Below are 25,425 nucleotides of genomic sequence, written 5' to 3'. Positions count from 1 at the left end.
TATGCAAAAACTGCCAGCAGACTACACCACTCAGCTCTGCTAAGCAAAGAAAAGCATCTAATCCAGATATTGTGCACTCACCTTCTCCATCATGAGGGTAAGAACGGCTTTCAGAAACTAGGTCCTCGCTACTGTCCATGGGCAAGAACTCCTCTGTGGTGCGTGTCTCTGAGATGGAAGTGGTGAGGAGGTCACTGGTTGATACTCGTTCTGATCTCAGCAGCTCCTCTAGAAGAACAAAAAGAGAAGAGTAAATTATGGTCTAGCCAAGAATCAGGATTCTAACTTGGTTAGCAACAGAGACTGTCTTTTCCTCCCACATAAAAAAAAAAGGTTTCTTCCTTTACCTAAAACCCACATAACAAAGGGAACATCCAGAAAGGCTGTTGGGTGAATGTGTATATGTGTGTCTCATATTTGGAGCTGCTTGTCATTGTTATGTGAAAGTATAATGTTAGAAACCAATCTCTTTCTCCTGGTTGGGTTAATGGAATCTGGCCTGGTGAAAAACAAAAAAGAGCAGGATTTATTTATTTATGGGATTTATATTCTGCTTTTCTCCCAAAATGGGATTTATTGAAGTTACAAAGAAGACTGAGAGTCAGACAAAGAATAATTCAATTTTTAATGAAGGGGGGGGGGGCAGCTGAGTTGGGAGGGTCATCTTTGCATACAAATGGTGTTAAGTGTAATTTTTGATATCTTCAGTTAAAAAAGAATACTGAATAGTAGGTGATGGGAAAGTACTTTCTCTGCAGGAGACCCTGAAGTGGTATTATCAGTCTGAGCAAGCAATCCTGGGTTAGATCAGGGTTGGGCACATGTGGGAGGCTAAGGGGCAACATTATACCTGCAGGAGACCTTGGACAGCTGCACCCCTATTGTTTAAAAAAAATGTCCCCCAATGCTCTCTAAAGGATGTGGGGGACATATTCTTTATGTTTTAGGTCCAGGAGAAGATTTTTTTTAGGAAACAGGAAGTGACTGCAAGTGACTTTAAAGGGGCCTAAAATAGTCTCGTGGGGCAAAACGTGGCAAAAATGCCCCAAGGTTCCTAAAGATAGAACAAGTTTTTTTGCTGCTTCAGAGACTAGAACCCAGAGCAATGGATTCAAACTACAGGAAAAGAGATTTCACGTAAACATTAGGAAGAACATCCTGATATTTAGAACTGTTCGACAGTGGAGTACCTTGGAATGTTGTTGAGTTTCCTTCTTTGGAGGTTTTTAAACAGAGTGGATGGTGCTTTGATTGTGTATTATTGTATGGCAGGGGGTTGGACTGGATAGTCCATGAGGTCTCTTCTAACTCTGTGATTCTAGAATTCTAGAATTCTAGATTCTATTATTTTCCTACTAGTACTACTGCCAACACTACCACTATCATATTTTATCCCTTTTATCCCTTTACCTTTTTAGTAAAGAAACATAATGTGCATGACAGCTAAGAAACATCACTAACAACATTTTACACAAACCATTACAATAATCAGGAAGAATCAAAACAGCGTAAGAGTATAAGAATACAAAAATGTGTCTTCACACTCTCCCTAATAACAGGCAGAGCGGGAACTGATAGCAACTTTGGAGGAGTGTATTCTACAGTCTTGGAACAGGTGAAAGCCCTCTTCTACATGCTCATCAAGTAGGCCTTTGCAGGTCACAGAAATCTCAAGAAGCTATCGCTGAAAATCTCAACATCTGAACAGGTTCATAATCAGGCAAGGGGTCTTCAATCTTTTCCTGCAAAGCAAGGCTACAGACTAACCTATATTCAGTTTAAAAACATGGAGAGCCAACATTTTAAACTTGGGACGCTGGATAACCTGGGGCCAAGCTACACTGGGGTGGGGATAATGACACCTTGACTATGATAGGCTTGCTACCTGTAAGTCCCCTTCTTCTCAGATGGTACTAGGGACCTAAGTGGTAAATGGTAAATTGTATAATGCTCAAAGCAGTAAAGTTTCTGACAAAGGAGGTGCCCTATTCCAAGTACCAAAAACTCTGTAGACTTCCCATCTATGCCTCTTGTCAAGCTAGGAGGGCAAGGTGCTTCTTCTGATTTAGTAGGTTATATGGAAAGAGAACGCCTTTGCCTCCAACCCCCACAAGTGGTCTCCATTCAAGTGTATCCTTTCATCCTAATCCTGTGGTAGTGAAGGTGGTATGCAGACTAGATTAGAATCGGTTACATATCTTTATTTATTAATTTATTTTTATAAACTTGATTTATATTCCACTTTTCCCTGAGCACTGGTCTCAAGGTTAAATGATTAAAAACACAACAAGATTAAAAACAGATATAAGCAAATGTATTAAAAGTTATAATATTTTTAAAAAGTTAAAAGTGCCTTCCTCTGAGCTCCCCACTCAGTTTTCAGAAGCCCACTGAAATAATAGGAACTATAAAAAGATCTTTGCCCGCCAGTGGAAGGACAATAGGAAGGGGGAAGTTTAGGTTCCCCTGGAAGGGTGTGCCAAAGCCACTCATAAGCAGCCATTCAGAAGCAATGCCTCTCCTGTCTGGGGTAAGGTGGCACCCAAAATCAAGTCAGGGACTGGAAGCCACCAATAGGGCCAAACCAAGACATTTTGTCACCTGAGGCAAAGCAGCAAATGGTGCCTCCTCATTCTGGTCATGGTGCCCAATTCCCAAGGTCTGTCAGGTTATTTGCATCTGTGGAAGAAAATTCTACAAGCATCACTCCCTTAGAAATAAAAATACATTTTTTTTTTATAATTAATGATTTGCTGCCCTTTCATGATACTCAGATCAGTTGCCTGAGGTGGCTGCCTCATTCTGGCTAATTGCAGGACTGGCCCTTTAACCAGTCAGTCAGACATCCTTGGTTTAAAAGCAATGGAGCATTGGTAAGGTTTGGGAGATGCAGTCTGGTGTGAAAAGAATTTCGGGTACATACCAATGTCTCCTCGAAGCTCCTGAGCAAGCTGGGGGTTCTTGTAGAGCAAAGCCAGACTCTGATTCATCCGTTCTTCAATGACATGGAGATGTGTGTACACCTGGAGAAGAAGAAGCCAGCATGGACCTATTACTGCTCCCAACAGAACAGGGATATGAAATTTCAGAGTTTCTAGGACCTACTGTGGGTTGCACCATTCTCTCCCCCACAAAAGTGGAGGTGGCTAGAAATCCAACTCCTGTTTTAACCACATCTCTTAAATGCAAAATAGGAAGTATGCAATGAAATTTAAAAGTAAAACATGATTCCTGGAGCTTTCCAAGAGTGTTATGCTCCATTTTTTAGTGTTTACTAAGGAAAGCAATCCAGGACTGCAAAAAAGTTGGGAAAGGAATACATGGCCCCTGGGCTGCATGTTGACTACTCTTTTCCATAGTAAGCGTAATTACAAAGCCACAAATGGGAAGAAGGACCATATGGGACAGAAGAAAGGAATTCACACCTGGAACTTCATTTGTTCAGCCTTCTCAGGATCGGCAGCAGCCACATGTTGGTAATGGCGGAGAGTGTGGCGCTGATCTTTCTGTTCTGCCTTCACATATCTCTTCAGAGCTGCCAGGATGCGATCCGGCTGGGTCAAAGGGACAGAACATGAAACACTTTTTAGGTGAATGCTGCTCATTCCTCTCCTGTTCTCTGCTCACAGGGAACAGTCAATATTCACACTTACCTTTTCCCCCTGTTGACACCCATGTTTGACATCTACAGAATGTGGACTAAAGTGAAAGATGTTGCCTATATAACCATGCATCGTGAGCCATCTCCCATTTAATCGTGCTCACCATCTGCATAGGTCCCCTTTCGGGGCGTCATCAACAAGCTGGTGTCTTGCTTGCCAAGTTTTGCATATGCTGTTATGTCACCATTGTTTATGAAGGTAATAATGGTATTTAAGTGTGACAGCAGCACATAACTAAAAAGTTGACCACATTTATTCTATAGCTTTAGCCCTTCCTTAAAATCCAGGTCTGAGGTCCAAACTATTTGAGAATTAATTAGCATGCTTCCTTTATAAAATGCAGGTGTCCTCTTCTCCTGATTCAGACAGTGAACACAAGAGGAGGATTTAATCCTTTATTTCTGTACTGCTTTTGTTCCAAGGGTCATAACCATTACTAGTTATGTGCCTCCAAAGTGGACTTGTAGCTGATTTGTAACAGAAAATGATGGTGGTAGGGAGGTTAGTCCCAACCTACATCATCACACACCTTGTGCAGCTGCTTTTTTCTAAAGGAAGAGGCGTAGTTAGTCTAAGCACAATAATTAACAACACTTGCAACTTAACATGTAATTTGCCCCTGAGATACAACTTTTCAGGATCCAGCTTTTCCTACCCCATAAATTATGTCTATTTCCAATGTAAGGGCAGACTATCAAATACTCCCCAGTCAGCTCAACCATGCTGGCTGGGAGATTCTGGAACTGCTTACCCAAAAGTAACCTTTCCAACCACTGCTTCAGAGTTCAGCACCCTATGCAAATGCTGTGTAGGTCATATTTCACAAAACTTTGATCTGTATACTTTGCAGCTTACTTGCCTGGCACCATTTATGTATGAGATGCAGGACAAAAGGGATGAGCATTTTTTCTGTTCCTATATATCTGAATTTTTAAGATAGTTTAATCCAGGACACTATGCTGCCTCTTTGTGAGATGTGCAAAATGGATTAGCTTGCATCTAGGAACCATGAGTAGTTTTATTTCCCTGTATCCTGGCAGAAATTGGTGCTTCCCTTCACACAGATAGCCATTCAAGGACATTTGGATGCATGGGAAACATTGCCATCAAAGTTACCTATATCCATAGGCATTTCAGTCTCTGAAGTATGCCTGATACCATTGTGGGAAAATGTTTGTAAAGCATTAAAAAATGGATGGGTTGCTAGGGAAAAGATTCAGTAGCAAGTCAGGCTTATTATAAACTGAGCTCAAACATCTAGAGATGCCTGGATTCAATTGGAGTACAGGCAAACTTGTTGAGCTTGCAATTCTAAAACACCACCATGGACTAAAGGGAGTGAAGGCAACAGGAAATAATGGTTAAAGAGGTTACTGTCATTCGAACAAGGAATGGCTGGAACAAGCACAAAAGGGCTATTGTAGCAGGTAGAGAGAGGAACGAATGGTTTCTGCAAATTGCCAGAAGGAAGAAACAATTGCCAAGTAGTTATATGAAGAAGCAGAAGAAAGGAAAATGAACACAAGACAGGAGACATGCCTGTATCCCACCATTACATATAGCCAGTGTGAAAGATTGAAAAGAAATGGGGACTTCAGGTCCCCACTGAGCCATGACACTCATGTCATCTTGGGCCAGTCACTCTTGGTCTGTCTGCCTCACATGTTTCAGAATTATTATAAGGATAATGGGGTGGGGGGCACACAAGAGCCACATATGCATATTTGAGCTCACTAGAGGAAATGTGTGATATAGATATAATTCATGAGTAAATTACAGAAGCCCTGAGCTGCTTTCTACTGAGCCCTTACCCAAGCTTCCCTTACTGCACTCCATCACCACACTTGTACTCACCTGGGGATTATCATTCTGCACAGCAGTCAGATAACTCTCCAGTGCTGCACGGCGATTATCGTTCAGCAGTGCCACAACACGGGCCAAATGAGTTTCCACCAGCCGCTGTCTCTCTCTTGCCACCTGCTCTTCCAGTGTCTGAAGGATGGATTGAAAGTGCTGGGAAAACAAAGAAAGTCCAGGCAAGGTTGACTGAGTTAATGAATATGCTGGTGCCAAGCAGCTGAGCTGGGATCATAGGGTGCTGCCACAACCAGGAAACCTGGGGCCTTCCAGCTGTTGTTGCACTGAAATGCCCAGCAGCCCTTGACAGCATAGCCTATGTTGGGACCTGTAGTCCCATAGCTTCTGGAGGGCCACAAGTCGCCCACCTCTGCAATATGTCTAAATGTTGATTTATATGTATTTTCTCCTCTGGTACTCAAGATGGCTTTTTAGGTTCGGGAATAAACCCACAGATCAATAGTGTTCAATGTGCATATACAGTGGACCCTCCACATTTGCTGGGTTTAGGAGTGCAGGGTCCTTGTGAAAGTGGAAAAAACACAAATAAAAAAAACAACACTTTTTTTTAACCTGAGAGAACACATCTCTAGGAATCTGTAGGTCTGCCAGCGAAACTCTATCATCAATATCCAGATGTTGACCACGGAATCACACTGGAGGATCTACAAATGACTACAGAAGTGCTTTCTCTAGCAATCTCTAGGTCCTCCAGTATGACTCTATGATCAACTTCTGGCACATTTGTACTGGAGGACCTAGACATTGCTAGAAAGCATGTTACTAAAATCCATGAATAATCAATTAGAAAGCTCTAATTGATTATTCATGGTGCAGTGATTAAATGTCAGTACTGCAGCCACTCACTCAAGCCACAAGTTTGTGAGTTCAATCTCAGCCAGTGGCTTCAGGGTTGACTCAGCCTGGCATCCTTCCAAGGTTGCTAAAATGAGTACTCAGCTTGTTGGGGGCAATTAGCTTACACATTGTAAATCGCTTAAGGGAGTGCTTAAGTGAACTGATAAGCAGTTAGAAATGTACTTGCTATTGCTATTGCTAAATCCTCAAAAATCAAAGCCACAAATATGAGGGGCTGACTGTATAAAATTCCCAGCAGTGAAGGGAGGAACATTTCCTTATGTGCGTTGATCCAACTTCAATAATTACAAAATCCAACAAAAGTCAGACCTAAAAAAGTCTCAACTCAGACCATATGTTTTAAAGTAAAAACATTAATTTTTAAATTTATTCAAGGACCTGAAATAATAATAATAATAATAATAATAATAATAATAATAATTTGTGTCCCACCCCTCTGAGAACAATTGGGGCGGCTAACAAAGTTAAAAATATCCAAAAGTTAAGATAAATTTGCAGAGTAGATTACAGTACTACAGTAAACATACATTAAAGAATATTTAAACACATAAAGACAATCCTGGGTGAAATCTTTTAAAAGAGTGCTGCAAGAACATTTCTATCTATCTATCTATCTATCTATCTATCTATCTATCTATCTATCTCCCGCTCTTTTCCCAGGACTGGGACTCAGAGCGGCTTCACAGCATTTAAAAAACAAACAAACAAACAAAAGGTACAATTAAAACATTTAAAAAATAAATAGATAAATGACATGCATTAAACAGAATGATTAAACTAGTCCAACATTCCTGCCTGTTCTTATAGTGATTCCTTAAATGCCTGTTTGAACAGGTAGGTCTTCACTTGCCGATGGAAAGCCATCAAGGAGGGAGCCGTTCTTATCTCCCTGGGCAGGGAGTTCCAGAGTCTAGGGGCAGCCGCTGAGAAGGCCCTCTCTCGTGTCCCCACAGAGATAACAGTTTAGATTTACAAGAATTCACTTGGTAACTAAATTCTACCAGAATAGTGCTAGGGAATCTCAGTGGGAATAGCATTTTACAAAGAGGCTTTCACTACCAAGGAAGCCACTTCTCTCGCACCTTGAAATATATGTAACATATAGAATTCCATAAACTACAAAAGAGGCCTCTCTTGTACCTGCTGACCAAACTGACCTTACCAGTGAGCAAATGGAGGAAGGTCCTCCAAAGCTAATCTCAATACAGTCTTTTGCAAACTCACCTCGTTGAGGGCTTGCCGGTCTGTCTTTGGCAAATTCTTTGCTTGGTTGTCAGCCTCGGCCCATTCCTTCATTACCTGTCAGATTGGAACAAAACAATAGGTGTCAATAATATCTCTGCTAAAATGTCCACATCTCACCCTGCAACATAGCTCTGCAAATGTTATGTAGTTCTTAGTATCCATGCATCCATCTCCTGCATTTATCATATTTAAATCTTGAGGACTATCATATTAAACACTCCAAAATCTAAAGAACTTAGAAAAGTTTTATTTTTCAGTTACAACTTCCACATCTTCCCAAATTGCACCTCTGGTGGCCATACTGCTTGGGGGATTCTGGAAGTTTTGGTCTAAAAAGTTAAATTTGCACCATATCTAAATATCTATATCCTATATGGATATAGGGAAAGATCTATGACTTTGGATTTTGTCCTCTTCTATGAGGGACCAAGTCATGCTTCAAACATATAAAGTGAACTATGCATGCATTTTTTTTAAAAAAAGGATATCCAAAAGTACAACAAGGGGAGAGGAGCCCATTAAAGACACTTTTTTCTGGGCATGCTATTGGGTCTTGGTCAGCTTTGCACTTACCTCATTAATCTGTCTCATCCGACGCTCTTCCAAGTCCATTTTGGCACGCAGAAAATTTGCATGTTCATTCCCATCTCCAGGCATTTCAAAATAAACATCCACACCATCAGTGGGGCGAGGGGTTGGTGTCACTGCAAGGGCAAGTTACTTGTTACACACATGCAATTACACACACAACCTCCCCCAAATCAATCCTCATTTAAAATAGCACACTGGAAATACCACAGTAAAATGGAGGCTCCCCACTTTGATGAGCTATCATAGCTTGGAAAAATTACTCTTTTTGTACTACAGTTCCCAGAATCTTGAGCCAACTTGGTCATACTATCAGAGGGATTCTGGACAATGTAGTGCAAAAAGCAATATTTCCAAACTGACTACACATTGGGCAACTAGCCCATCTACACCCCTTTATGACACACACACACACACACACAAAATGAAAACATTTCCCAAAGTTTCATGGTACAACATTCCACAGCACAACTTGGCACCCCAGAGACATTCAGTTCTGTGCAGACTGGGGCATGAGTGCTCCTGTGTCCCCCACACTAAGAGCTGCTTTGCCTCAATGTGCATTCCCTTTTGTGTCAGGAAGAGTCAGGTTCCAAGCTGCCTCAAAACAGATATCCCATTGTGAGGAGGAGGAGAAGGAGACGTGCTCATGAGAAGCAGCTGAGCATTTCCTTCCCACCCACCCCGTTGTTGCTGACTCTAGGCATCCTTCCTTTTGTGTGCCAGCAGCCATCTATTCCACCAGTTTTGCCCTTTGAAAATGCCCCAATTGATAGTGCTAACCTCACCAAACCCCACTGCTGGCTCTTGGTTTGAGGAAACGCAAACCTATTCTCTTATGGGACACTCCCATCTTTGACAGACACTGTTCACCAACCCTCTTCCCACAAATTTGATCAGCATGGTGACTCAGAGGGCAAGAAGAGTGCAGGTATACCTCTTCTACTCTTTACTCATACCAAGATCTGCTCATACTGCTGCAACAGGTGAATAGAAGTGACAACAAGAAAAAGAAGAGGAGGGGAACTTCTGGTTTGTGAGTCTGATCTGGCCTGCAGACAGTATGGAGGAGACCCCTATCTCAAAGTTCACCTATTCAGCCTCACATTTGAGAAGGTGACCAGTAGGAGTAAGACACTTTACATATTCAGTGACAGTAAGTAATGTGGAAATTTCTTTTGCATGCCTTTTACAGTTCAGCTGGGCAGGTGAGATCTCTGTATGGTGAAAATGAAAATGGGCATCAGGGCAGAAGGAAGAATAAAATTATGTCTGATGATGAGAGGAAGTTGAAAGGGCAGAGCCCCAACTCCTGATATACACCTGCATTTCGAACTGATCCCAGAGGGTAATCAATTTCCTGACACCAAAGCAACTCCCCTCCCCTGGTCCAGAGGGTAACACTAATTCCTCTATGGACCATGGCAGACATTTAACAAAGCCAACTGTTGACACTGGACCTGTCTCTCACAGCTTACCTTTGACATCTTCTTCAGTGGTCTGTGTTGTAGTGGTGATGGTAGTCTGCGTGATGCTGTCATCATAATAACCTGGTTCTACAAAATAATCATCCCAGGTAGGAGGGAATGGGTCAGAATCAAGGATACTGTCTCTAGGGGTCTCCTCCCCCTCCTCTTCCTCTTCTTCCTCCACTTCCTCCTCTTCATCCACGGTCCCCGTTTCCTCTATTTCCAAACCCTCTTCTTCCATTGGCATGTGTCCTGTTAGAACCTTGTTGCTGTAGAAAAGATAATCAAATCCCACATGGAAACATCAAGGAAAACTGTGCATATAGTGGGGCTGAGGAATATGCAGATAGTGGTAAGGAGGAATGGAACGGGGAGCACTTTTTGTGGAATAGGATTAGAGTAGATTTTACCTATACAGCAATTCTTTAAGCATGAATCCAACCAGAATAGATGTTACTATGTAGGAGCTTCTCCTCAAATTTTGTATAAATTTTGTGATGCTGAATTCAAATCTGGCAGTATGTGGGGTGGGGTGAATACAGTGTGTCTTTTAGGCTCCAGATCAAGATGCACTGCATATAGAGCAAACCATGTGAGAGGGCATAGAGTAGACTCAACTCAGGAGTCATCTGCTCACCTGTGCAGGGCCTCCTCCCTCAGATGGGAGAGGATCTGAGGAGCATCAGTAGCTTGTTCTACTCTGATAGGTGGGGGACGTGAAGGGCAGCACACATACTCGACACCCCGGAAACGATCAGCCCCACAGGGAAGTAGCATGCCATAGCTATGAAGCTCCAAGTCCTCTTCACTACAGGCCTGGAAATAAAATGTGAACAACATCAGAATGCTGCTCAGTGACACACACTATCTTAGTTTGGATACTGGGCCCAAGGTAACCATAGCTAAGAACTGATACAGTTGCTCAGTTTTAATCATAGTATGAAAAGGTTACTTTTGGGGACCAACAATCCCAAAGTTCCCCAGAAAGCAATAAATGTTTTGGGTCTCTGTCTGATTTACATAGGGAGGGGGACTAATGGCATTTAGCAGTAATTAGTGTCCAAAGCCATTTGTTCCAAGTAGAACAATACAGGTTGACCCTCCCTTGTCTGAAATGCTTGGGACCCAAAGTGTTTTGAGTTTCAGATTTTTTTTTTTTTTGGAATACCTGTATTTGCATATACATAGATACTGAGATATCTTAGAGATGGGACCCAAGTCTAAACACAAAATTTGTTTATGTTTCATATACACATTACACACAAAGCCTGAATGCAATTTTATACAGTATTTTAATAAGTTTGTGCATGAAACAATGGCCTCATACAGACAGGCCAAAATAAAGCTACATTGGGTTACTTTGGAGGTATGCTGTTTAAATGATGCATGCATCCTAAGAGTCCGGGAGCTGTGCCAAAGCTGCGCTCCAGTCCTTAGGACTGGATCATGGCTTTGGCATGGCTTCTGAACTCTTAGGACACATGTAACATTTAAACAAGTGACTTGAAGCAGCTTTATTTTGGCCTGTCTGTATGGGGCCAATGTTTCTATATACTGAACCATCAGAAAGCAAAGGTATTACTATCTCAACCACCCATAAAAGACATTTTGGAGTATATTGGCTGTGTTACATTTATATTATATGCAGACATGGTTTTTAAATTGGTGTTGATACACATTCTGCTTTAAAACATGATTTGACATTCTTTCTGAAGGTAACCGATGCTCACAGTTTGAGTTCAATAGATAAAGAAGTTAAGAATTTTGTATCAAAGAAACCCAAAATCTGCAGCAAGGAAAAGAAAGGCCCTTGGTAGAAATTAGGCATATTAAGCATAGTTCACTGGACTTGATATGGTTTACATTGGCTTTCCCCAACTTTGTGTCTTCACATCTGATATCACAGTACCCTTCCTGACTTTAGCAATGCTGGCTTGGGATCATGGTAGTTGAAGTAAACAGATTTGAAAAGCAGTATTATTTATTGTGTTTCTGCTCTTTACAGGGAGAGAGGATCAGGAAATTTCTTAAGGTGCTCCAACTTGAGTCAGTACTACATTTTAAGGTTTTTTGTGTGCTAGTATTGAACTGCAACACACCACTGAAAAAGTAAACAAACAAATAAACAAACCAATTTCTATCATCCCACACTTGGAAGTGGCTACAATGGTTCAAATCATTACAACTAAAACTTGATCCTGCTTCTGGTGTAAATGCATTTATGGTGCACTTTTGTCACATCTGAATTAAGCATGGGAGAGACTTCATTCCCCCCCCCCCCCCCCCCGTGAAATTTGCTTTAAAACACATGCAGGTATCAGTTTCTCTGTATGCCAGCATGCCTTTCACAGAACTCATGATCCCTCACCTCTTTGGCCACACTATGCCAATACAAGTAGGTCTCACATGAGTCCATCTTCTCTTGATGTAAGAATTTGCACTTGTCAGGCACAAGGAGGGCTTCACTCACAAACTCACCCACTGTGGAAGAGAAGAGCATGCAGATATCAGTTACACTGTTCATTACATTTTATCATACTTCTTCTGCAAGGGCTTCAGAGTAGTTTACCAGTTCTTTTGTTTTATTTTTACAATAACCTTGTAAGGCAGGATATGTCAAGGCAGAACAAAGAATTCCTTAGTGAATGTTATAGCCAAGTGGGGAACTTAAACTCAAGTGTTGCTAATCCTAGCCTAATATTCTGACCCAATGATGGGGGATCTCCAGCAAGTGACAAATTACAGTTTGCATCATCTTGATTACTGGCCAAGTTGATTGGATTAATGACAACTGGTATCTAATAACATCCTTAAAACCACCCCAGGCTAAATGGAACTATAGTCTGACTCAAGAGGAGGCCAATTAATGTTGATTCTGTAGTCTTTCTGTAACTGAGTCATGATAAAGCGGTATGAAACTGCATTAATTTTGCAGTGTAGATGCTGCCAAAGAGAGCCCAGTAAAATCTGTCCAACATATCACTGCACATAAATCCCCCCCCGCCCCTGAAATATAGTTGTAATCTTATATCCTCTGGTCTGCAACGTTAAATGCACATTCACCTTGGAATAAAAAGACCTGCTGAATTCTGGAGGCTTTCCTTGCCTAAGTATTCCTTGTCTAAGAAAACCCTATGGGTTTGTCATAAATCAACAGGTGACGTGAAGGCACATACACATACAACTTTAGAGGGAATTGCACTGTAACTGTAAGCTGTGCACAGTGCCATCTTTGTAGCTAATGGGTTCAATACCTTTTCACTTTTAGCATCTTTAACTAGTTTTCTTCTAAACAATAGGATATCGGGGTGGGGGGATGGAAAAGAGCCAGGAGCACAATAATGGTGCATAGAAAGGACTGAACCTCCCACTGGAATCAATGAAGGTTTGCTGTTGGGGCGAGCAGTAGCAAGTACATATCTATACTGCTTATCAGTGCACTTAAGCACTCCCTAAGCAGTTTACAAAGTGTAAGCTAATTGCCCCCAACAATCTGGGTTTCATTTTAGCAACCTTGGAAGGATGCAAGCCTGAGTTGAGCTTGAGCCCTTTTGCTGGTATTGAATTCACAACCTTATGGTTTATGAGTGAGTGGCTGCAGTAAAGACATTTAACCACTGCACCACTCCTTGCTGTTGAGGCGAGAGATTTAGGCTATGAGATGGATTTGGGGCTACAACCTTCTTCTTGTATTTTTGGTCCTTATTACTTTCCATTACTTATTTAATAATCAATCCTTCTGGGCATGTTAAACGCTTTTATGCAAAATGTCATCATAAACACAGCATAGGACTAGAATAACAGTGGTGATCCTTATATTGTGCTCTCAATATCCTTGATCCCATGCCAGCATGGCCAGTGGCCAGGGATGATGGAAGCAACAGTATCTTTCTTTCTTTAACATTCTGTTTTTATTCCAAAATGGGTACTCAAACACAAAAACACCCAAAATTGTATTTAAACATAGTGAAACCAATTAGATTAAAACACAATTTAATTAAAAACAAGCTGAAAAAAATAACATTAAAAAAGTTCAGCATTCATCCATTGAAATCACTTTCCTCAGTTACTGAAAGCTGTTTTATCTGCTTCAAAAACATATAGAGGACCATAGTTCCCCTATTTTAAAAAGAGTCAACAATTCATGGCATTGAGGTGGAATGAGAACACTGTTCTTGTTGCCTCTTTTGTGGTTCTTCCACGACCCGTACTTACCCAAACATTGATACGGCACCACAATATGCTGATGGCCTTTGCATCTGGGCCTCCCCTTTTTGCACCAGTTGTCAATTGTGACTGGCTGGGTGCCCTCTACAGCATTGGTTATCTGCAACTCTGGATACACCTGAAGGGAAGGTCATCACAGGAGTCAATGGGGGAAGGAGGCAGCTCTAGTTGTAAATGTTGATAAACTGGCACTAATCATGGCAATCTCCACATCCAGTGCCCCCTCCCAGCAGAGTCCAAAATAGAAGACAGATGCCCTGATCCATATAAACAAACCAGTTCTATCAGTTTTTTTTCTCCAACACGAGCAGATCTTTTGTAAAGCTAATGGGTCTTGATTTCCTCTTCAAGCCCAAGGCACCCCACAATTCTTTGCATTAAAACAAAGCTCAAAACAGCACATTGCTGTTAGGAAATTCTCCCCATGGGATATAAGGGTTGCAGCTAAACTCAGAGGAGATATAAATGTTATATGGGCTTCCCATTACCATCCCTGTTTGTCAAAATGTCCCAGCATTTTCATCCTGAAAAGCTAGGCTCCACTATATTACTGGATAGGCCATTCTCCCTTTTCACTTGGAATGAGGCTCATGCTTCCCTCTGCTTGAGATGCCTGTAATACCTGGAATTCGTAACTAACCTCTCATCCATACACTGGACTGGTCTATGCCTGCTTAGTTTCAGAGAAGGAACTAAAAGCAAGCTCCTCCATATTATTCTGGTCTTAGCGATAGACCTGGGGCACAACAGTAAACATCCTGAGGTTTGCATGTATGGCAGTTTGTGAGAGTACAAATGACGTGGTTCTCACTTCCAAAAATGAGAGAAAAGTTCTGAAGAGGCCTTATCAAAGGAATTAATAAGGGGTTTTGGAGCTACAAGCCAATTTGTGGATGGGAGGGCACAGGGTCCTCACAGCATGATACCAGGCAAAAGAACCAAACAATCAAGTAAAAAAGTAAGTGCAGCAGAAGGGAAGTCTATAGTGCAATTTGTTGCCTGAAGTAGAAAAATTCCAGAATTATGCCCTCCTGCTCTTGTGGAGTTAAGGCTTTAATAAGACTTGTAGAAGAAACTGGAGAGTTCCATGGGCGATCTCTCATGCTGACATGCTTAGGCGCACCCAAAAAATCCACCACCGAAGAGATTGTCTAGCCATTCTTAAATGCCTTGTTAAAGCCATGTCTGAGAAAGAGAGGCAAGATGCACTAACAGCATTGTAAAACCTTTGAGTTGAGGCGGACATGCTGTTGGATGCATTCTGACTTCAAAGGTTTTTTCCCTCAAGATGAGAATGGCTATCAGGTTCCTTTTTTGTTTGCAATCCCTTACATTATATGGCTTTTTCTCTTGACTTAAATGCTGTTCTATCTTAAAGGGTTGCTGTAAGGATTACAGCATGTAAATTTAAGTGATGTGCTTTGAATATTGAATATGCTGTACAAATGCCCAATACTTATTACCCTGATATAGCAGATGGAATTGTAAGGTTGAGAGGAAATTGCTATGATAAGACTGCATAGTCAATTTATTTCAGAAGTGAGATTAAAAAACTGAAGATATTCTGGCTTGCAACTCAGCCTCTTGTCCACTACATTCTACCCGATCCTACATACTTATGTAAGAGATTTTGAGTGTGCATATGTGCGCATGAGCACATGCATGCATGTGGAGACGGGATGACACTGCCAATATATTCACAATGAGGATGGTATTTGTAGTGATAGTGGTACTGTCTGATGCTGGTGTTAAGCATTCAGAAGACAGCAGCAGACTGGACTCTAGTTGGAGCAATGATTTATTTTAAGTGGTGCAGATATGCTAGAGAAAGGCACACTGCTTGTTGTATGTGTGAGTGGGCATGAGAAAGGGGGGATAGGTACTTTGAGGGGCTTAGCATCACTCTGTTTCAGATGGAATTTGCAAATCCTTAAATCATGAGCGCCTGACCCATTGTTTGTATGTAGACAGTTCCTGTATCTAACCCATTCATGCCAATAACAATTTCCAGGGAGGAAACCATATCACATCTATTGCTGAAAACCAAGGACGAGTCTGATGACACCTTAAAAACTAACTAATTTTATTTGGTATAAGATTTCAGTGGTTGTCTTGATTACTTTCATGGCTATGATCTATGAAAGATTATGCAGCAATAAAATCTGCTAGTCTTCCAGGAAGCACAAGACATTTGGTTGTTCATGCCAATAATGTAAATCTGGGAGTTCTAGTACACAGCAATGAACCTGGATACCTTGGTATACAGGGAATGCAGTGTGCACAGGGATAATATTTCAAAGATGAGCTGAGATTATAGATTATTCTCTCATCTGATGTGTTTTTAGCTTGTCTTTCATTCAAGTACCTGGGAGTTGTGCATGCAGAGTGTCCAGGTAGGCCTTCCATCCAGGTACCTAATCTGCTTCACTGACTCATCTGTTTCTGAGACCTTCAGTTACAAAAAGGACCAAGATGTGGTAGGTGTAGTGAAGCGGACCACTCACTGTCCAAATTCCCTGGAAGCTCTTGTCAAACAGAGTAAGCAACACTGGCCTAAACAGATACAGAATCTGAGCTAGATTAAGGCAGTGTTCCTGATTCCATCAGGTGCCACCAGACTACTGGGACATGGCTTTAGAACTGAAGCAGATTTAACATTGGTAGATCAAGCAGATACAGCTATACCAGAAGTTAGATCAACAGCATGGGGAATGTCATGATTTTATCCAGATGGCCATGTTAATTTGTCTCGGGATAAAAATGCTTAGGGTGGGGGACAAAAGAGAGGAATTTTATGGTACCTTTAGGATGAAAACATTTATTCTAGTATGATCTTTTAAGGATAATAATCTATTCAGACCATAAGTACACATGCAGTTAATGTGTACTGGACAGAAATTTTACAACTGATCTCCAAGATCACTAAACAAAGTATACAATTATCACCACTCCTGCTCCTGTTCTTCATTTTTATGAATGAAAATGGCAGATAATAACAACAGAGCAAGAGGCTTACACTCTGGATTGACCTTTCATAAGATTTGGCACCCATTTATTGAATACATCCAGCAAGATTTAGTCTCTAGACATCCCCCAATTTTAGCTAAATTTGTATGGATAGATGTCTTTCAGGATCCTTGAATACACCTTTTATCTATAATTTTCAGGGCCTTATCTGGATTATTGTTTTTATTGTTGTTTTGGTTACAGTGTTGAACTAAATAAGGTGTGAGAGGTGTTCTAGTCTTCAATGAGCTACAAAACTCATTGGCTGCTCATGCTAACTCACAGGGCTGTTGTGAGGGGGGAATGGGAAAGTGGAGAGCTTTGTACACTGGTATCATCTCACTATAGTAAAGAAATGAATATAACTAACTAAATAAAATGAATACATAAACCAGGCATTGGGTCTGAGTAAATGTGGTAATGTGGGTAAGCAGGAACAGAGGTGAGTTGAAGAAATTAAGGTGGGGATGGGAAGAAAAGGGCTTTAGGGAGAGTAGTCCGTGTTTTTACAAAGGCAGACAGATGAAGTGTGTGGTACCTCCTGGCAGTAGCTTCGGATCTCCTCAGTAGTTCGGAAGCAGGTGTGAGTGCCGGAGGCATCAGGCTCCCAGCGCCCTGTCTGTACATTGAGATGCAGGACCAGTTTTCCACAGAACATGGCCACTTGGGGAGTCCCAAGGGCTGGGCCAAGGGCTGCTCCCATCCCCTGCAACACACAAGAGGAAGAGAAATGGTCAGCCAATGTGCTCCATAAAAACACCAGTCACAAGGGTCACCTCACACAGGGCCCTTCTGCAGCTCTTGTTTGCAAATGGAAAGGGAGGACTCAGGTGCCTGTCCAGACCTTGGATGAAAGAAGGTTCTCTGACACACCCGCTCCCACCCCAGGCCCCAAATCTTTGCAGCAACCTGGCTTTTCATCACTCCCTGTCCTCCCTTTCCCCCCTCCCATATTTAGTTGCACCACCTCTCTCTTTTTATCCTCCTCCTCGGCAACCACAGGGATGTTGTTGCTGTGGTAACTGCTCCCCATGGAGTTGCCAGATCTTTGCTGTTGCCATGGAGACCAGCTCCCAAATGGAAATTAATACTGCATCACCAGCCCCTCCCTCAGCAATTTCCCATCTTGGCCCAGTCCCACCAGCCAGCCTTTCTTCGCTTCCCCCTTCAATATTTCCTCCTCACTCTCCACAAATCTTTGCAGATTCCCATTCATCCCTCTCCCAGTGTCCATCCTCCAATTCATTCCATCCCTCACTTTCCCCCATACAGTAAGTACTTCAACCTTTTCACTGTGTGCTACCACCAAAGGTAGGCTCACACCTTTCTTCACTGCTGGAACCTACCATCCTGAGATACAGACATAAGGGATGAAGAAGCAGGTGGCTCCCTTCCACCATCAAAAGGCCAGGGCCTAGGCTGCTGGACATCATTGCACAAACAGCTGCCTGGCTTGGGATGGACGATAAATCTGTTTTCATAATTTTCCCTGCCTGACCCAGAGAGCAAACATCGACCCATTCACATTGCATGCTCAAGGTAGCAAATCACCCCAGACCCAGAGTGGACAAATAAGCCAAGACTGAAGCCGTGGTAAGGCTGGGAGGAGTTATGGAAGTCAAAAGATAGAAAAACAAGTGGCATGATGCTGGCTGCAGGCCAAGGATGGGAGCCAGTCAAGCCAGCGGCTGAGAAAACACAAGAGGAGAGCTTGTTTGAAGGGTAGAGGCCACAGCAGCACCTGAGAACAAGTCTGGCATGCAGCTGAAAAGAGGACTGGAGGGTTGGGTACTGTGGGAGACCACAGGCGAGCTGGAAATAGGGTTTGGCACAGGGTAGCAGAGTGGCAACAAACCCGCAAAATGTATGTGCGTTTGTGTGTACCACTCCCACTTCCCCTGCAGTCCAAGGCAGCTCTGGCTGAATTTAACTCTGGAGTCTCACCATTTCCTGCCTCTGGTTGATGAGCAAAAGTGATAGTCTGAATACTTTAAATGCAAAATGCAGGGGGATCTTCCAAGCCCCTGCCCCCTGCAATTTGCCCATTAAATAAGAGATGGGAAAGAAATGGGGCAAAGGAAGAGGGTAACAGGTAAGGGCATTTACATCAGATACATATGGGGCCTCCATTTTCTCCTCTGGGTTGGAGGAAATAGACTAAGCACTCTGTATGTGTGTGTATACATACATACATAAGGGGGAGGACAATAGAGAAGTGAGCCTGGATTAAGTTGGATCCCGTGGCTAAGCTGGTGCTCTGAGCGATTAAGCAGCTGCTGCAATTTGGTTGAAGGCTGACCTCCCTCCAGGCCAGGGTGGAAGTTATAGACGTTATAGACATCAAACACCGAGGGAGTGGGGGAAGAGGTTAAAGAAGAGAGGAGAAAAAAGGGGCTGGGTTGCTTCTCGGATCCAGCACATTGCTTAAGAACCTGGGGTGTGCACAGGGTGGTGGTGAGGATGGATGAATGGCAACAAAACAAAGCGTTTGCTGGGGAATGAAAGCCAGAGCGGCATGGAAGTAGTTAATTGGCACCAGGATTAATAAATGCAGTGCTAATCCCCCTCCTCTCCTGCTCCCTCTGCACAGCACTTAGCTAGATGAGATAAAAGGGAGGGGAGAGGAAGCGTCCACCTGTTTTCCCTTCCCACTACACCACAAGGATCTCTTAACTGGGGTAGGAGGGTGGGGAGATGGCACTGCAGAAAAAAGCAAGGGAGAAGCAAGGTGTTGGGGATAGTGCAAAGGAGATTGTGGCTACCCTAGCCCTGGTTTGTAGGATGACGCTAGCAAGAGAACTAATGCAACCCCATGAGAGGTAGATGGTGGGGGGAGAATGGGAAAGGGAGATGGGAAACGCTTATCATGTTTTCTTTATGCTCTCGCCTGAAACCCATCCCTTTCCTCCCTCCATCTGATTCAGGCTGCTCAATGCATCATCTCCAGCCCCAGCTGGCTGTGCTGAGATGGAGGAAGGATGGGCTCATTGCCAAACAAGGAACAGCAGGGGTGCAGGGATGGGCCAGCAGAAAGGGGAAAGATAATAGTAAGTCAACCCCAAATTTGGGGGCAATATTACCCTCCAGGGAAGGGGTTTGATAAAGTTACTAGTGCTTGCTTCAGACTGGATTAGACCCTGGATTATGTCCCTTTCTCAAACCTGCACAGAGGGCTATTCTTCCAGGTTATGCTTTTAAGCAAGACCTCATTCAATTGAACAGACTGCAAAGATAGACATAGACCACCATAAAACAGAAATGGCAACAGATAAATGTCATTGTGAGGAGTTAATCTGAGGCATCCACTATGACATGCTTTACCTCTAGGCCCAGCAAGAGGCAGGGTGAAGGATCTTCGAGGGGTTGATTCTCTGGAATACCAACAGGATGAATTTTTTCTCCAGCCCCATCACACTAAGGGGTTTATCACACAGGGGGGAACTGGAAGTTTAAAGAGGGGTTTATCCTATGAAAATCACACAATTACTATAAAAGTATGATTCAGATCTTCACACACAGTGGTCATTATCCTGGGAATAAACAGGGAATAACCAAGCAATAAACAGCAGCAAATCATTCACGGGATTTCCCTGTGAATGATTTGTTGCTTTTTATTGCCTGGTTATTCCTGGGTTAATGACATTTTAATAGCTTTTGATCACGACGGCGTGTGAAAACCTTTATTGCAAATGCACACAATTGCGCAATTTTGATGGGATATTCCTGGAATAATGTTACTTTAATCAGGACATTGTGCGAAAATCTTAATTATGAATGTGTGATTTTCATGGGATAAACCCTGTTTACGCTTCCAATTGTCCCTGTGTGATAAACTCCTAAGAACGGCAACAATACATTTAGAAGAGACACTAGTGGCCATTCAGACCAAACTCCTCACAATGCATAAAAGGCCACTTGCATCTCCTATACTTTAATTATGTCCTGATTAAGCCAAATCAAAAGATCCAAGGGTGGCAAGAGTTTTGGGCCTTGGTAGGCAAGGTACTCCAAAACTCCTTTTAACCATTCCTGAGATATTACGACATCAAAAGGAAAACGATGTCAGGCCCATTTGGCCTCTTTCCTAAAAAGATCATAAGGACTGCCTTGTTGGGACATCAGCCAATGCCATATTGAGCCCAGGATCCTGGACCAACCAAATGTCATAGAAGTTCTCAGGTGGCACATGATGCAACAGACTTGCTCTACCATTTGTCGCCATTCTCCAGCAACAAGGTACACTGGCTCCATTCATGGAGGCTCCATTTGGCTTCTCACTACTGATGACTACTGACAAGGCTGGCAAAAAATGTTGCAGTATGCAATGTTTCATTATCCAGAGCTATATAGTCAGCTATGCCCTCTTTCAGGATATTCCATCCTATGCCTGTCCCCACAAACTCTCAGCACTCTCTGGTCACCAAGCATGCTTAGCTTTCCTTCTTTCATTTGGCTGTTCAGAAGGACTCTCCCACTTAGGTTTTTTTCCCCTTAATGTGGAGTTGTTTTGAATAATTCTGCTAGATTTGGGGATCCCCTGGAGCCTTCTGGCATCTCACTATACGGATGATATCATTTTGGCTGCAGAAGGATCATCCCCCAAGAGAATGAGTTTGCTAGGACAAACCTATCTTCTGTTAATCCATTCAAAACCAGTAGTCATTATCATAATACAAAAATGCAATCAAAATCAACTTTCTGATGGTGCAGAGTTAAGGTTACAGGTCCTGAAAGCTTGTAAATCATGGGGCCTGAAGGAAACCATGCCCTGTTTGAGAGCATGTGGGTGGGAGTGGAGGAGGGTATCATGAAGATGATTACCGCTTGGCTGCCATCAAAAGGAAGTATTGCCAATCTGCCCCTTATGTTGGCTGGGCTATATAGCATTGTAAAATTTGTCATCATTGCAAACACAACTAGAGCTGATCTGATGCAAGAGGACACCCCCAGCCCAACTATCAAAGCTGCAGACCATTTTCCCCAAGCAGCAGAGCAAGAAAACAGAAAGCCAAATCCCCCACCCCTGAGACATCCCAGCGACCGCACACACCCACAAACACAAACTGTAGGTATAGAGTACCAAGCATTCTCTTTCCAGAGAGCCTAGAGAAGAAGGCAGGGTGATATTCCTGCACCGCGTTTATGATATCCATCATTTTATACTGCAGTGTGGGTCCAAGAAAACTGAAGCCTATTGAGCATCTGTGCGCAGGGAGTAATTCTTGGAGTCAGAAATATTTGTAGCCTCTAATCAATGGCTTGTGGAAACTACTCTGAATAACAAGGCACTGAAGTGGGGTAGCCTAATTGAAGAGTAAGTCCCAATCCAAAGCCCCAGTAGCTTTGGATTGGGAGAGAGGAGGCAGTGGGCTGTGGCTGACAATGAAGCCTTCACCACATGCAAAGAGGTCCTCTCCCCTTAACACTGAAACAGGGGTAACAGCCTCTGGATTTATCTGGAGTAGAGGACCTACGTTTTCCCATTTATACTGCCTCTCTGAATAGGTAACCTGAAATATGGTTACAGATGCAGGATGCAGCAGCTAGGACAAGGGAAGATATGGCACAAGCTAGCCTAGCCTTGAAGTTATCGGTCCAAGAAACCACAGAGGGTGGCACTCTTGACAGCACAGATGGGAGGAATCCAGGCAGCGCCAGGCACGGTTTAGCCCCTGCTAGGCTCTCCCTGCCAAGTGGATGAGGCAAAACTATGCAGGCCTCATCCTAAAAGGAGGGAGGGCATCTACTCTCATTTCATGCTTGTCTTCTGAGGCTTTGGCTTCCTTGTCCCTCCTCACTGTGTCGGATGGATAAATCAAAAGGATTGCTCCTGTTGGAGTGGATTGACAATTTTGACGGGTGCTCTGTTCCTCTACCCCAGGGGCATCTCTTCCCTAAGGCTGAGTGTCTCAGGCAGTGCTGGTTGGCATGGAAAGCCACAAAGGGTTGCCCCTGTCTTGTTTTTGTTGCATTTTACTTCTATGCCCAGACGCTGGTGGGATTACCTGCGTCCGGTGTCAAAACAACCTGGCCAGTTTGAAGCTGACCGCTTTCATGGCCAGCGCCCATATTTTTTGGTGGGGTTTTTGGGCCATGTGGCCATGCTCTAGAAGAGTTTATCCCTGACGTTTCGCCAGCATCTGTGTCTGGCATCTTCAGAGAACGAACCTGGCCAGTCTTGGGCCCTGTGCTTTTGGGCTTCCAGGGGAAGGTGGTGCCTTGGATGGCAAAAAGTCTTGGGCCACTAACTCTGCAGGTCAAAGGGAGTTAGTGTCTGGAGGGCATCAAGCCATATCTGGAGGCAAGATGTTTGCAGTACCAGGTGTGTGGCTGTGTAAAGCTTTAACTCTTTTTTGGCTCAAGGCTATGGAATTCTGGGAGTTGGAGTATATTGTGGGGTCTAAAGAGGACCCTGGCTCAAGGCTATGGAATTCTGGGAGTATGTTCTGGGGTCTAAAGAGGACCCTGGCTCAAGGCTATGGAATTCTGGGAGTATGTTCTGGGGTCTACAGAGGACCCTGGCTCAAGGCTATGGAATTCTGGGAGTATGTTGTGGGGTCTAAAGAGGACCCTGGCTCAAGGCTATGGAATTCTGGGACTTGGGAATTTGTTGTTGGGCCCAGAGCAGACCCTGGGTCAAAGGCTATGGAATTCTGGGAGTTGGAGTATATTGTGGGACCCAGAAGGGACCCTGGCTCAAGGCTATGGAATTCCTGGAGTGGGAGTATGTTGCGGGGGCGGGCCCACACCCAACCCCAACTCCCAGAATTCCATAGCCTCGAGGCAGAAAAGAGTTAAAAGTAGGGGCAAAGCGGGTTACTCCTCCATGGTGGATGCAGCCCTGCCCAAGACAAACAAGGCAGAGGCCACCGTCTGTGGCATTCCACGCCGACCCACCCCTGGCTCTGTGGGGGATTAGAGGGGCAGAGGCAGGGTCGAAAAAGGCCCAGGATCCCCCCTTTGGCTCCCTCCATCCTGCTGCGCCAGGAAGCCCCCAAAGCCCTGCTGCAAGAGAAAGCTGCGCAGAGGAGGAGGAGGAGGATGCTGAGGGTGGCTCCTGGGCGCTTACATAAAGGCAGGCGAGAGGGGCACGGAGATGAAGCCCAGCCCTTCCCTCCCTCCGGGGTCTCTTCCTCCCTGGCTTCGCAGTGACCTTGGGGCCCCAGCTGAGCCCCTCTCCTCCTGCTCCCCTTCTTGGGCTCACCTGGGTGTTGGCTGCCTCCCCGATGGAGAAACCCAGCAGCAGCAGCAGCAGCAGGAGGCTGCGCAAGGCCAGAGGGGCGCATCCCAGCGCCTGGCTCCCCTCAGCCATGGCTCTCTCTCTGGGTCTCGGTCTCTGCTCTGAGGGCGGTTCCCAGGGGTCTTTCTCTCTTTCCCTGGCAGCAGCTCAAGGGAGAAGAAAGGAGGCTGGGAAGGATGCAGGGACCAGAGGAGGAAGAGGTGGGCTGCTGCTGCTGCTGCTGCTGCTGCTGCTGCTGGTGCCTCAGTCTCAGCGCCAGGCTCCCAGCTGGGCTCTGACAGGAGGAGGAGGAGGAGGAGGAGGCCCGACGCAGCCGCAGCCCTCCTTCCTCTCCCCGCCCCTCATGGCAGACCCGCCCTCAGCTGCGCAACGCCCTCCAAGAAGAGGAGGAGGAGGAGCCTCAGCCAGAGGAGGAGGAAGGCCACTAGGCCAGGGCCAGTGGTCACTCCTGGCCTGGCTCACTCACTCCTTCCTCTCATGTCACACCAGGCAACCCAGTGTCACTCCATGCCCTCACAGTCACCTTCAAAATGGCAACCAATGTGGCCAGTGGGATACTAGGCCGCAACAAGAGAAGGACGTTCGCTGAGGGGCGCAAGACCCCCGCGAATACGGAAAAACCCACAAATAACACTGTTTTTTAACCCGAGGGGGTACTTCGCTAGGAATCTCTAGGTCACTAGTTGCCAAGCTGTGGGTCAGGACCCCTTTGGGGGTCGAGCGACCCTGTCACAGGGGCGGCCTAAGACCACTGGAAAACACACATTTGCGTCTAGCAGTGGAAATAATTTTATGGCTGGGGGTCACCACAACATGAGGAACTATATTAAAGAGTCACGGCGTTAGGAAGGTTGAGAACCACTGCTCTAGGTCCTCCGGCGGAACTCTGTGGCCGACATCTGACACGCTGACCATGCGACTGCAGTGGAGGAGCTCCAAAGGCCTAGTGGAGTGTCCTCTCTAGGAATCTCTCAGTGCAACTTTTAGTTGAAGTTGACCGTAGAGTTGCACCGGAGGACCTACAGTTGTCCCTCCATATTCACTAGGGTTAGGGGAACAAGACCCCCGCGAATATGGAAAAACCGCAAATAACAAAAACACTGTGTTTACCTGAGAGGACACCTCTCTAGGACCATCTAGGTCCTCCAGTGCAACTCTGAGGTCAATGTCCAACACACACTGACCATAGAATGGCACTGGAGTAGCTACAAATGGTCTTTCAGTGCAACGTTTAGTTAAAGTTGACCACAGA

The 25,425-nt window shown here is 44.2% G+C and overlaps 1 protein-coding gene across 2 annotated transcripts in view; it reads right to left on the bottom strand.

Moving 5' to 3' along the window:
- The window catches only part of APLP1 (amyloid beta precursor like protein 1), a 42,933-nt gene extending 18,536 nt beyond the window's left edge, over window positions 1-24,397 (bottom strand). The window contains exons 1-12 of one of the 2 annotated variants that reach the window (XM_089478821.1): window positions 24,138-24,397; window positions 17,472-17,639; window positions 13,916-14,045; window positions 12,069-12,181; window positions 10,338-10,516; window positions 9,710-9,969; window positions 8,217-8,347; window positions 7,623-7,697; window positions 5,517-5,675; window positions 3,426-3,554; window positions 2,924-3,023; window positions 82-228 (exon numbers count right to left, since the gene is read on the bottom strand). In XM_089478821.1, the coding sequence (XP_089334947.1) occupies window positions 82-228; window positions 2,924-3,023; window positions 3,426-3,554; window positions 5,517-5,675; window positions 7,623-7,697; window positions 8,217-8,347; window positions 9,710-9,969; window positions 10,338-10,516; window positions 12,069-12,181; window positions 13,916-14,045; window positions 17,472-17,639; window positions 24,138-24,245 (1,699 nt within the window). In that variant the 5' untranslated portion in view covers window positions 24,246-24,397. The remainder of the gene's footprint in view (window positions 1-81; window positions 229-2,923; window positions 3,024-3,425; window positions 3,555-5,516; window positions 5,676-7,622; window positions 7,698-8,216; window positions 8,348-9,709; window positions 9,970-10,337; window positions 10,517-12,068; window positions 12,182-13,915; window positions 14,046-17,471; window positions 17,640-24,137) is intronic. The other variant, XM_089478819.1, reaches the window with a different exon arrangement.
- Between the last annotated feature and the right edge of the window lie 1,028 nt (window positions 24,398-25,425).

This window comes from Sceloporus occidentalis, unplaced genomic scaffold (genome assembly GCF_023333645.1).
Source record: "Sceloporus occidentalis isolate IW3139 unplaced genomic scaffold, rSceOcc1.0.p SCAF_13, whole genome shotgun sequence".
Classification (NCBI taxonomy): Eukaryota; Metazoa; Chordata; class Lepidosauria; order Squamata; family Phrynosomatidae; genus Sceloporus; species Sceloporus occidentalis.
Note: the sequence above shows the minus strand (reverse complement) of the source record. Positions and strands in the feature narration are given on the sequence as shown.